The 11,767-nt window shown below is 48.8% G+C and overlaps 5 protein-coding genes across 5 annotated transcripts in view; 1 reads left to right on the forward strand and 4 right to left on the reverse strand.

Moving 5' to 3' along the window:
• Positions 1-3,569: 3,569 nt before the first annotated feature.
• On the reverse strand, positions 3,570-5,153 carry FTJAE_13742 (allantoate permease; the record flags this gene model as incomplete). The annotated part of the gene is made up of 2 exons (XM_037346916.1): positions 3,570-4,730; positions 4,776-5,153. The coding sequence occupies 2 exons, from the start codon at positions 5,151-5,153 to the stop codon at positions 3,570-3,572; spliced, it is 1,539 nt and encodes a 512-aa protein (XP_037199223.1).
• A 167-nt stretch (positions 5,154-5,320) lies between these two features.
• Positions 5,321-6,208, reverse strand: FTJAE_13743 (amidohydrolase 2; the record flags this gene model as incomplete). The annotated part of the gene is made up of 1 exon (XM_037346917.1): positions 5,321-6,208. One exon carries the CDS (start codon positions 6,206-6,208, stop codon positions 5,321-5,323), a length of 888 nt encoding a protein of 295 aa, XP_037199224.1.
• A 766-nt stretch (positions 6,209-6,974) lies between these two features.
• FTJAE_13744 (aldehyde dehydrogenase) lies at positions 6,975-7,810 on the reverse strand (the record flags this gene model as incomplete). Its single annotated transcript, XM_037346918.1, has 4 exons — positions 6,975-7,118; positions 7,169-7,255; positions 7,517-7,575; positions 7,627-7,810. 4 exons carry the CDS (start codon positions 7,808-7,810, stop codon positions 6,975-6,977), a joined length of 474 nt encoding a protein of 157 aa, XP_037199225.1.
• A 316-nt stretch (positions 7,811-8,126) lies between these two features.
• FTJAE_13745 (uncharacterized protein) lies at positions 8,127-10,197 on the reverse strand (the record flags this gene model as incomplete). Its single annotated transcript, XM_037346919.1, has 4 exons — positions 8,127-8,241; positions 9,194-9,299; positions 9,642-9,736; positions 9,815-10,197. 4 exons carry the CDS (start codon positions 10,195-10,197, stop codon positions 8,127-8,129), a joined length of 699 nt encoding a protein of 232 aa, XP_037199226.1.
• Positions 10,198-10,886: 689 nt separating this feature from the next.
• FTJAE_13746 (choline dehydrogenase) overlaps positions 10,887-11,767 on the forward strand; it is a gene marked incomplete at both ends in the record, with an annotated part of 1,786 nt that continues 905 nt past the window's right edge. The window contains 2 exons of the mRNA XM_037346920.1: positions 10,887-10,964; positions 11,123-11,767. The exon at positions 11,123-11,767 is cut by the window's right edge and continues 80 nt beyond it. Of these exons, the coding sequence (XP_037199227.1) occupies positions 10,887-10,964; positions 11,123-11,767 (723 nt within the window). The remainder of the gene's footprint in view (positions 10,965-11,122) is intronic.

Here is an 11,767-nt window from a genome sequence, read left to right on the forward strand (position 1 = left end):
CCTCCACCCATTTGATTCCGCTTGGGTGATGTTGTGCTTGGCACGTCAGTCCTTCCGTACAGGACGGGCAAGCCGCTAGAGTAAAGCTTCAAAATAACTGGCAAGATAAGGCAACCACCGGTTCAGCTTTCGAGTGTTGCTACACAGCTTATACACAGACTGGGCTGTGATTGTCATTGGAACACAGCATGGAGGATGTGCTTCGGCGGCAACTCGTGTCACTGGATGACCCCGGGAGACAATATCGCCGCCCCTCAGTCGACTTCCTATGGCAGAGCGACTATATACATCGAGGGGGCGAATGTGACTGTCTTCGCCTTCCGCTAGAGGATGTTTTTAGGTCGATCCAGTGGGTGCAGCGTCCGGCTGAACGGCTGCTATAAACACACTGCGGTATTATTGGAACTGTAGATCAGGTCACAAAGAACTCGAAAAAGTGAGAATTAGGTCGTAGGGAAGACGTCATCTGTTTCGAGATGGAAGACCATAGCGGTAATGGGAGCAGCAGCTGGCAACCAAGCGCTTAAACGCTGCATCTCGGTTCGAGGTATCTCAGGCTACGCAGATGGGCACAAAAATGATTCATGGCGCGATTATGCAGCTTTTTCGGCTGCAGTGTGCGCTACGGAACTATTAAAATGTCTTTCGTTCAATACCGTTAGCAAAATGGCGAGCGAGCTGACCTTAAACCATCTAAAATCTTGTCGTTACAACTGTTAGTGGCGTCGAGGCCAGAATCAATGAGTTGTTGGGGACAGTTGACGGCAAATTTAAACATCTGGAGGCCGCAAGTCATAGAATACAAAAAAGGATTGGGTTCCTCAATAACTTCGCAGACTGACAGAAGGAGTTCACTGAAAGTGAAATGAAGACTATGCGGGTCGCTTGCCAGAAGCAGCTGGATGGATCAATCCGTGGTCTGGAGAGGCAGGCCTAGCACGAAGCTGATAAAGCTACCGAAGCTGATTGCGTGACTCGGCTGGAGTGGGAAGATTTCATGAAACATATTGAAAACACGGCAGAGAAGTCAGAGAAATAGCTACTGTCCAGGAAGTGCTCGAGACCACTTCTAGCCTTGCTGGGTCTATCACCGGAGATGTAAAGGGGAAAAGAGTCAGTTTTGTCGCCAGTTACTTCGAATTTGGCCCAATATTTACAGGTCACGCTAGAAGCTCAAGAGAAATGGGTAAAAAAGCCAACGAGAGTTCCGACGCAAAGATGTTGGCCTTTTGCCCATCGCCTGTGGCAGTCGGCACTCCAAACTCGTCGCATTCAGATCCATTTTCCGCGATGTTGTCATGCAGCCCTAGATTGTCAGGGCGTAGTCGCAGTGAGAAAGTAGGCACTTTGAACCGTCTTCCGACAAGTCTGAACTCGTCGTCTCCACACGACCAGCACCTACGGCCCCTCGAACCGGATACGAGTAACCTTCCATGCATTCGCGGCCCCAGTAGACCTCACATCGATAGGGATAGAATCAGCAGATGGGCCTTCCTCGGACCATCCTAGTCTACCAGCAGACATGATGAAAGGCTCTTTACAAGAAAGAGGTTCTCGAGAGAAAGGAAAGTAACTGGGTCTAAGCTGTCTTCAACACGGTCTTTAGACTGTATAAGAGAATAGTGTTGAGCTATAAACATTCATTACATCTTGAATGATTGAGTTCTCTGCGGTAACTTAAACTCTTAAACACAAATCTCTACTGCTCCTTGAATAGAATGGTAAACCACGTTTAGAACTCTCTGACAGCGAGAATAACTACCTCTTAGTTCCAGCATTTGAGCTTCAGAACAGCCTCACGAAACAGAGAGATCAAACTCTCATGATAGCCACAGACGACAGTTTCTTGATAGGTAACAGGCTTAAGAAGTTGCCATATGTTCGTCTACTTGCGGACTTAGCCTATCAGAGCTAGTACATGACTCGTCTAACACGAATTCCAGATACACTGAGGGCAGTTGCTGTAACAATATCCACCACAACCAGCCTGTCCATTAGGACATGTGCAGCAAGTGCCACGTAGCTCAAGGCCCCTAACGATGAGTTCATCGGCCTCGGCGTTTCTCTTCTCCGACGGAACAGCCAGAGCGACTGTTGCGGACATCATAATGTAAGTGATGGCGGTGGTAAATCTCATGATGACTCCTTCGGGCTAGTAAGTGGCGGGACGTATGTAATGGCTATTAAGGTCTTACCTGGTCTATAGGCAGGGGTTGAAAAGCTTAAGAAGTGTTCGGATGGTGGAGAGATGATGTAGTTGAGGGTGAGCAATGGATATGATCAATGGGGGACAAGGCGATCTTATATCTTGACATCACGCAGTATGTATCAGCTGGACTTGCAACTACCGATTCGCTGCTTTACGATACAGTCCTATACCCATATTTCGGCCCGCGGCCGCGTCATGTTATACGAACTGGACCTCGAATGAAGTGCTTTGAACAATGAACCAAGCCCTCTTCATCCAGACTTACGTCCTGGCCTGCGAGGATCGCCGTTCCGAGTTCCGAAAGTCCTGCGATTTATATCACAGCAAAGTGGTAAGAAGGCCTGCGGCTAAGAAAGCCGGAATCTCGGTGAGCTGTTAATTGTAGACCCCAGAGGTCATAGCATTTCTCGTCATTGGATGTAATCCGAAGCCTCGTATTTCGTCTGTCTCTGCCGCTGTGGGGATCGGCTACAACGGCCCGTGCCGATTTCCGAAATCAGTACGCTTCCGAAGGAACCTGCTTGTATGATAGCATTGTCGATATTGGATAAATGCTTGCGTACGCTCCAGTAGCTTTCATGCCCAAGTTTCCGCCATAATACGGAATCTCGCTCGACTTAAGGTTCGTTGATGCACTCGTTAAGGCCCCTTAAGGACGCTGTCGCCGTCGACTTTTTAGCGGAAGCGGTTCGCAGCCATGGCGACCCTCTGTATCTTGGAATATAACATGCCATTGTCAGCCATCTTCGGCAGAATACTCGACCATATTGTGTTCTGTTGTAGGACGCTGAGTTACCTGAGTATGTCTACACTGAGAGCTTACCTGAACCGCAAGGGCGGTATGCAGTTAGCATCCCATGGATGGAGAGCTGATTGAGAACTTCTTGGCTATCGAAACCGCAATAATGGATTTGCAGCTGTGCAAGCACTCCGAGTATAGGTACTGGACTGGTTGAACATGGGATCAGGTCAAACTTCTGCTTATTATGCTTGATCAGGAAGCTTAGCTAAGACTCCAAGTTATAGTTAGGAGGTATCATCAGACACCAGGCAGACTAAATTACCTAGTTGTAAATTGTTCCAATCCAGCGATGAGACGCGTTTCGGTTAAGACTTTAAGGTGGGCGGAACTCTAGCATGACCTCAAAAGCTCTTGAGACCGCGGTGGTCATTCTGTGAAATCTTTTGAAGAATCATTTATTAAGGAGATAACTATGTATATCGATCTATTTATATTTAGTTACAATTGTTCGCCCATTTTGCGGATTCTAGTTCTTGTTGCTATAATTCGTTATATGTTGCGGATACGCTCTCCGCATCTAGCCGGTAGTTGGCACGCGTGTCTTTGAGTGTAACTGTTCTAAGCAATGAACCTAAATCCATTCAGAACCGCTCTCTGAGAATCCTTATCCAACCTGTTCACACCCTCCTCACTAGTCTCATCCACAGTTGCACTCAGTTCATCAAAGGCTTTGTTGGCCCGCTTAAGAGAATACCTCAACCCCATGATACAAGCAAACCCCAATGCTTGAAAAGCCAAGATACAGGCCCAAGATACTCGAAAGTCGGGGCCATACTGGTCAAGCCAGAAGTAGTTTGCAAAGAGTGAAGCGCTGTTTGCAAGTGTGTTCGCAATACCAATTGAGGCCGCACGCTTGACTCGTGGCTGAACGATGGTTGAAGACAGCCAAGGATATGTCGTGGAGTAAATCCCAAATGTCCCAGCGCTGACAAGAAAGGTTAACGCATAGCGGGGCCATTTTTGGTCTGTAACAGCAACGAGTGCGATGGTTGCGGCGATGGCTGTGAGGCCGGAGATAGCAGCGTGGGGAGATCGTTTTTGTCGACGATCGGCATCCCATGCGAAGCTGAGGGACCAGATGAAGGAGAAGAGGTACGGTGGTGCTGTAAGAAGAAGCACTATGGTGTTGTTTTTGAAGCCGAGTTGTTTGATCAGCGTCGGGAAGAAATGTGAGAATGAAATAGATGCAGTTGTCGACATTTGAAGACAGGCAAACAACCATACTCTGTAGTCACGAACGGCTGAGAGTATGGCTTGCTTCATGGTGATCTCCTCTTCACCGAGGATCTCCTCACTTCCAGCATCAACGGCCAATCGACCCTGCGCGACAACTCTTTCTTCCTCACTTAACCAGCCCGTAGTACCAGGGTAATCAGGAAGAAGAAAGAATGCGACGACGCCAATGACGATAGTAGCAAGACCTTCAAGGATGAAAAGCCATCGCCATGCAGCAAGGTGTCCGACGCCGGCCATGCCTGAGAGGATACCCGCTGAGATCAAACCGGCGAAGCAATTGGACAAGAGGATGCCACAGACCAACAACGCCATGCGAATACCGAGTTCCTTTTTAGTGTACCATGTGCTCAGATAGTATATAGCTCCAGGGAAGAATGGCGCTTCGACGACACCGAGGACGAAACGAACAATGAGAAGACCGGCTGGACTGGACGTTGCAGCTGTGCAGGCACTGACACAAGCCCAAAGGATGATACAGCCAGGCTATACTAGTTAGTCAGATCTCAAATGCCACAAATGAAGACATACCAAGAAGATATGAGGCTGCATCTTTGTCATAATCATCGTAGATGGAAGTTGCATCATGATGTACCCCGCAGAAAAGATAGAAATGGCCGTCTGGTACGTCGCGCCCTTGACATGAGTGTCTTCCTGGAGGCCATAGAGACGAGCTTGGGTGATGGAGTTGCGATCGAGGTAGTTGAAGAGGTAAATGGTGACGATTAGAGGAAGAAGTCGAAGATCAATCTTGCGCACGAGTTGAGCTTCTGTTTCTTTGGAGAATTCGGGGGCGTAGGAGCGGTAGGTGTCCAGGAGGGTGAGTTGTTTGGTAGGGACATTTTCGACTTCTTCACCTGTGGATTTGAGGACGGTGACGTCGTCTACTTGGGACTTAGAACTATCCATGGTGCAAATGGCCCAGTGGTTTAAAGAAGATTGTTTAATTGTGATGATTCTGTTCATGATGTTTATGAGGATGTCACTCTTTATACGCCAGAACTCCCCAACTTCTTCCCCGACTCAAAGACCATCGGCCCCATCCCGACCCCAGATTCTCCCCGCGCTCACTAGGCTCATCCCCGCGTGCCGAGTACCCGTTCGGGGTTCAGAACAAGCATACGCTCCCACTGCTCATCCATAAGCCAATCCCTCAAAAGTCCAAGCTCCAGGTCCGTGTCAACTTCAAGCGGCGGCGTCGGGGTAAGTCCTCGGATCGCTGCGTTGCAGTGCGGCCAGTCGCTTCCCCAAAGGATCGAGTCAGGCGCAGTGTTTGCGATGGTTTTTACTATGTGCTCCATTTGGGAGATTTGCTTGCTTCTTCGGTGGAGGGCGCCGAGTTTGATGTACATATTTGGTGAGGAGAGGAGGTTCAGAAGGGATGTGAATTCGGGGGTGTTGATGGAGGATGGTGTTGTGGAGGCGTTATGGTCGATGATGATGGGGATGTCTTTGAGGTTTGGATGGGAAGACAGGGTTTCTGCAATTAAAGACCATGTCGCGAGGGGTAATTGGGCAGAGATACTCCAGTTGTATCTACGTAGAGGGCAATGAGAAGCAACCTCCAGAAATTGCTGAATCACCCAAGACACGTCGTCCCCAGAACCGCCATAAGATCCATGAATCCTCACAGATCGAACCCCTGCGTTATGCAGCTTCTCAAACTCAAATTCCGTGAGGCTCTTCAATCCTAAATCTCCAGGATCCCAAAAGATAGTCCCGCGGACATGCTTAGCAGGATGCTGGTCCCGGCATTGCTGCAGATGTTCAAGCAAGCCTGTATACCCATCTTCAATGGTCGCCTGTACAAGCATCACATTATCAGCCTTGGAGTTCTGGATCAGGTCCTTCAGTACTGCTGGCTGCGGGGTATACGCGCGCGTTGTTTTGAAAGGGTAGCGCTCCGGGTCGAAGCAGTGCATATGGGAATTCCATGCACCGGGTGGTAAGATAGGTACATCCATTGTGGTTGCGTGCGTAGTCGATAATCGCATGTCTATCAGCTTTTACAGGAATTAGCATGTTTTTGAGCTGTAGTGTAAATTCGGAGGGTCTCCGAAGGAATCGGTTTGAATCCGGCGCTACGTGAGAGCTATCGGACAGCAATTACCGATAAGCTTACTGGAATGGAGTCTCATTAAATGCCTGAACTAATCAGGGTATCCGCCTTGCATAATTTCGCCTTGCATAATTTGAAGATGAGTGTATAAATGCTGGGATACGCAATTCAATGGCACTTACTCCGCTAGAATGAATAACGCTTTGCTTAATTCAGTCGCTCGTGACTAGCTACTGCTTCTTGACTTCAGAGAGCGTATGAGTCCATCTTACTGAGGTACTGTGATGAGATAGGTTGTACGAACTCTTACATACCCTGTAACTAGAGATGGACTAAGATAATAAAAATACCTTGCAAAAGCTCGTTTAATCCGAGGGGAAAAAGATGGATTGCTAACAATTCTAAACATTTCTAAGAGACTGTGTTTGCCTATAAGTAAATAACTTGTGACCCCCTCCTCAAGTCATGTCGATCATAACAGTTTTGGGCTCTATACAGGAACTCAACCCCATGAGACTACACACTCTCTCCAGCTTAGACTCCTTGTATCTACCACAAGGTGTCTTGAGAAATATGCGATTAATAAAGTTGCTTCTAACTATCCTAACCTTAAAATCACCCACAGCACACAGGGCTCGGTTGATAACGCGCGTGAAAACACTAGCAGCTAATCAATGCTCACTATTATTCGCTCGAGCAATGACTTCGGCCTTGTCCTTGAACTTCTCGATAACAGACACCGGGCCAAAGATCTCTTTGTTTGTGCTCTTGGATTCTTTGGCGACTTCGATGAAAGCGGGGGGGAACCAGAAGCCCTTAGTGTTGTTAGCATTGGTTATAAGCATTGGTTACTCAGTTGACATACCTTGTCGCCTACGGGGTTTCCGCTCGTCAAAAGCTTTCCATCTCCTTGCTCCAAAGCTCGATCGACCATTCCCTTCTCATGATTATACTGCAAGCTATCCACAAGCGGACCAAACCTCGTCTTCTAGTCATTCACATCTCCAAGCTCCTTGGCCCTCGCCTCCATCGCATCCCGATACGCGACAACAAACCTCTCATTAACCCCCTCCTGAACTTAGACCCAACTCAAAACCATAAACCGCTGCCCTGTATTCTGGAGAATGCTCTCCACCGCCTCAACAACAGCCTTCTTCAAATTGGCATCATGAAAAATAACAGCGGGATACTCACCAGCCAGCTCTAAACTAACCCGCTTGAGGTTGCTAGCTGCAGCCGCCGCGAGAGCCTTCTTCTGGATGGGTACAGAGCCTGTGAAGGAAATTTCTTGACGCGCATGTGGTGCGAAAGCATCTTAAGAACCTGTTGAGCCGTCCCCGGTGAGGATTTGGAAAACGCCGGGAGGGAAACCATCTGCTTTCATAAGGGTACCAAGGGTAAGGGTGGCGAATGGTGTTTTTTTTTGGAGGGGTTGCAGATGTAGCAGTTTCCTGCTGAGAGAGAGGCAGAGGTTCTGTAGATTGCCATTGGGAATAGGGCGTTCCATGAGATGATTCCGACGGTAACACCTAATGGTTCATGTCATACAATCTTCATCTGTAAACCTTATCAGTATTTTTACTTGGAGCTATGAGTGACAGACTCTCATGAACATCATCAGCTGTCCAAGATTCCCCAAGGGCTTCATCAAGATATGCAGCGACATAGGGCAAGAGCGCCGAGCACATCTGTCTAGTCCAGGTAATCGGCTTGGGCGCTCCAAGGGCCAAAGCCGCGAGAGCCAAGATAGCTTCAGCGTTCTCGTCGATCAGGTCCGCGAGTTTTAGCATCAAAGACTTTTCAACCTCTTGCAGAGTCTTCTTCTAGGCGGTGAAAGCCCTTTCGGCGGCGTCGACTGCGGCGTCAGCGTCTTCGGGGCCGGCGATCTGGATGTCGTCTGCGACGAGGGAGCGGTCGGCTGAATTGTAGACAGAGCATCTATAAATTTGGTCAGACATCGAGTTTGTGATAGAAGAGAGATTGAAGGAACGTTGTTTACGTTCTGTTGGACTTGGAGTCGACGTATGCGTTGTTGATGAAGAGCTACTTGGGCAACTCGGTAGCTGAGATTGCGGCCATTTTTATGTTGATGATTGCTGAAGTTAATTGATTTCGATGTTTTTATTCGATTAAATATTAAGATAATACGATCAGCTACACTTATATACCTCACGCAAAGTCCCTACTGTCATTTCATCTACACGATCTCATCACCTACATCGAATGTCGCTCGCATCTCGAACCACTAATGCGGGCCCCGCATGCGAATATTACCAGGACTCATGCATGATCTAGAACTAATGTCTGATTCCTTTAAACCCCTAGCGGGCTTGACATTAGTTCATGTCAGTCCAGTCTTGCCCATCGTACTTACGATCAGAGTTAACCAATCATCGTGACTGATGCAGTAGCTCAACGTATAAGTTGTCCTTCAACACCACCATTTTATCGAGCATGGATCACAGATTACGGACTTTTCTGGATACGAGGCTAATATGTCGAATTCGCGTTGCCCGATGGACATTATCGCTTTCAATCATCCTCAACGATGAGTCAAAAGTGCATTCACCCAAAATGACACTCGAAATTAAACAATCTTCAATCATGCAAGTCATTCAATTCAAACGCAATTAATTCCATAACTTTTCCCTACACCTAAAATGCTCATCCCTCACTCCTCCCCCCTTTGCTACTGTTCAAATTCTCATCACTAACCCCCTCCTCCGTATACCACGTACTCGGCTGTTTCTTCGTCGTCTGCACCAACGAGATCTCACTATCCTGATCCCTCGACTGAATTCGACTCTGCCCCGACCGAAAGCCGCTCGAGCTTGGTACTCTAAGATTTCTTGACGCTGATGTTGATCGCGCCATGCCCCCATACGAAGACCCCTTTGTCGTTCCGCCCTCGCGGAAGAAGTATGCGAAAATCGAGCGGCTGAGGGCGAGGTTGGCGCCGACGATGCCAAGGTAGAGTTCGAGGTTCGACCAGATTGCTGTTATGGCGTAGACCCCTAGAATTGTTAGTGGGTACAACGTGGAGGGTTGGAAGTGACTTGCAGCTTAGGTCTGATGTTACGACGCCGAGGGAAGTGGCACGAGCGATGCCGAAACCAGTAGCTCTGCTGAGTGTCAGTGATTGAATCGTAATAGGTAAGAGGATGAATGGGCAAACGTACACTAGCCCTAAGCTCATCAAAGCCCAAACGGAGATCTTTGTCTTCAATGGAAGGCTGGTGTTCCATATCACAAAGACTGGCAGTAGTGAACATATCAAATCTGTAAGAATAGAAAATGCTGCCCGGTTCCGTTAGCCAACCTCGACCTGTATCACTCACACTCGAAATACATACCGATCGTAGCGTAAATGTAATAGATTCGAATCCTCGGATTCCAACACTCCCCAACGCCAGTCCAATACGCACTGACAGGTCTGCACTCCGAAAGCAAAATGATAATGCATCCGAAATTCGTAATAACCAACCCCGCCATGATCCCCCACGCCGCGTACCTAACCCTCCTCGAGTCCTTAATCCTCAACAACAGCAACAATATCGAAATCTTGAGCAGACAAATACTCGCAAACAGCAAAATCTGCGCTACCCATCCCAACTTATTATTCTGCACATAATCCTCCGGCTCAATGTACCATCGGTGTCGTCCGTTCCCAATACTGACCTGTCCAACCTGCACGCCGTACCGCGCGATGCCGAGGAGCGTCACGATGACGATGGTGTAGTCGTCCCAGCCCGACGATCGTAGGGCTGTGCGGACCCAGATCCGGACGCTAGTGGTGATGATCACCAGGGCGAGACATGTTCCTGATATTCCGAGGAGGATTGGACCGACGTTTTGATCAGGCGGTAATGGGTTTGGTGGTTGCACGGATGCCATGATCAGCGTATATGACGAAAGGATCAGAGTGCAAAAAAAGAGGGGGAAAGGGAAGGGGGGAGTGAATGAAGTTGCGTAGTAATTGGTAGCGTGAGTTTTTGTTTATGTACAGCATGGTCTGCGCGGCATTTGTTGACGGGACAGGGGATGTTGTCAGATCTGGAGTCTCACACGGCGCAGTCGCTGCCGAAACTTTAATTCTATTAGAGGTAGCATCAGGTTCTGCCACCTACTGCATTCATCACGAACTTTCCACTGCTTGAGTCAGTGGCTTTGACTGTTTGGGTTTGTACGCGGTTCTCGCATCAGACCATGGCATTATTCAGGTCTGTATAATCACTCTCCGCAGCACTATCCCCCATCCCATTCGTCGTTCTAAGCGAAGGACCCTTGGTCCCTGGTCTAAGCAAAACCTTATACTGCATTGGCGGGGTTTCATCGCCCGCCAAGGACGTATTGGTCGCCCTAAAGAGGCCTCGCTCCGCTCCCTGTCATGGATGAGTCTTGCGCTTGTCAATTAACTTTACAGTTAAATACTACCTAAATCTGCAGGGGCGAGATGCAGGAGCGGGCGACGCAATAAAGGGTTTTTCTCTGCTCCCGGGCGCATGTTCCTCACTTTCTTCTTTTGTCTGTGTTCTGCAGCTTTGTGGCGATAACCGTGCATTGCAATATCGTCATCTGTCACCATGTTTGTCAAGTTGCATTTGTGGTTTAGCCTTGCTGCAGCTGCAGTAGCGGCTCCGTCAAAGGACACCTACGATTATGTGAGTTTCATCGGCTGGAGTCAATTTCTGTCGCCAATCCAACACGGCATTTGTCTCATGCTACATCGACACGTTTTGACTCTAATGACATGTCGCATTCCTCATCTTACATCGACCAATTCCTCGGATCTCTCGGCTAATCTTGAACTCTCTTTTAGATCGTCGTCGGAGGTGGCACAGCTGGTGTCGCAGTCGCTGCTCGTCTCAGCGAAGGCCTCCCATACGCCGACATTCTCCTCATCGAAGCCGGCCCCGCTGTCGACAATGAACCCAAGATCAACATCCCCGGTATGAAGGGTTCGACCCTCGGTACCAAGTACGATTGGAACTTTACGACTGTTCCTCAGGCGGGCGCGAATAATAGAGTTTGGCCGATCAATCGCGGTAAAGTCTTGGGAGGGAGCTCGGCTCTTAATCTCATGACCTACGATCGTGCTGCGGTCGCTGAATACGATGCCTGGGAAGCGCTTGGTAACCCTGGGTGGAACTGGAAGACGATGATCAAGGCGATGATGAAGTCTGAGACATTTACTGGCAAGAACACTGCGACATACGGTTCAAAGGGCGTTGGCGACAGCGGTCCCATCAAGGCTGTCGTCAATCGCATCATCCCCAAACATCAAGAGTCTTGGATCCCAACTCTCAACAAGCTTGGAGTTCGCAAGAATCTCGAGTCGCTTGGTGGCAACCCTCTTGGTGTCATGTACCAGCCCAGCAGCATTGATCCCTCCAACTACAACCGCTCTTACAGCGCCAACGCCTACACGGAGATCTCGGGTTCCAACCTTGAGATTCTCGCCGAC

The sequence above is a fragment of the Fusarium tjaetaba genome, assembly GCF_013396195.1.
Source record: "Fusarium tjaetaba strain NRRL 66243 chromosome Unknown NRRL66243_c0000464, whole genome shotgun sequence".
NCBI lineage: Eukaryota > Fungi > Ascomycota > Sordariomycetes > Hypocreales > Nectriaceae > Fusarium > Fusarium tjaetaba.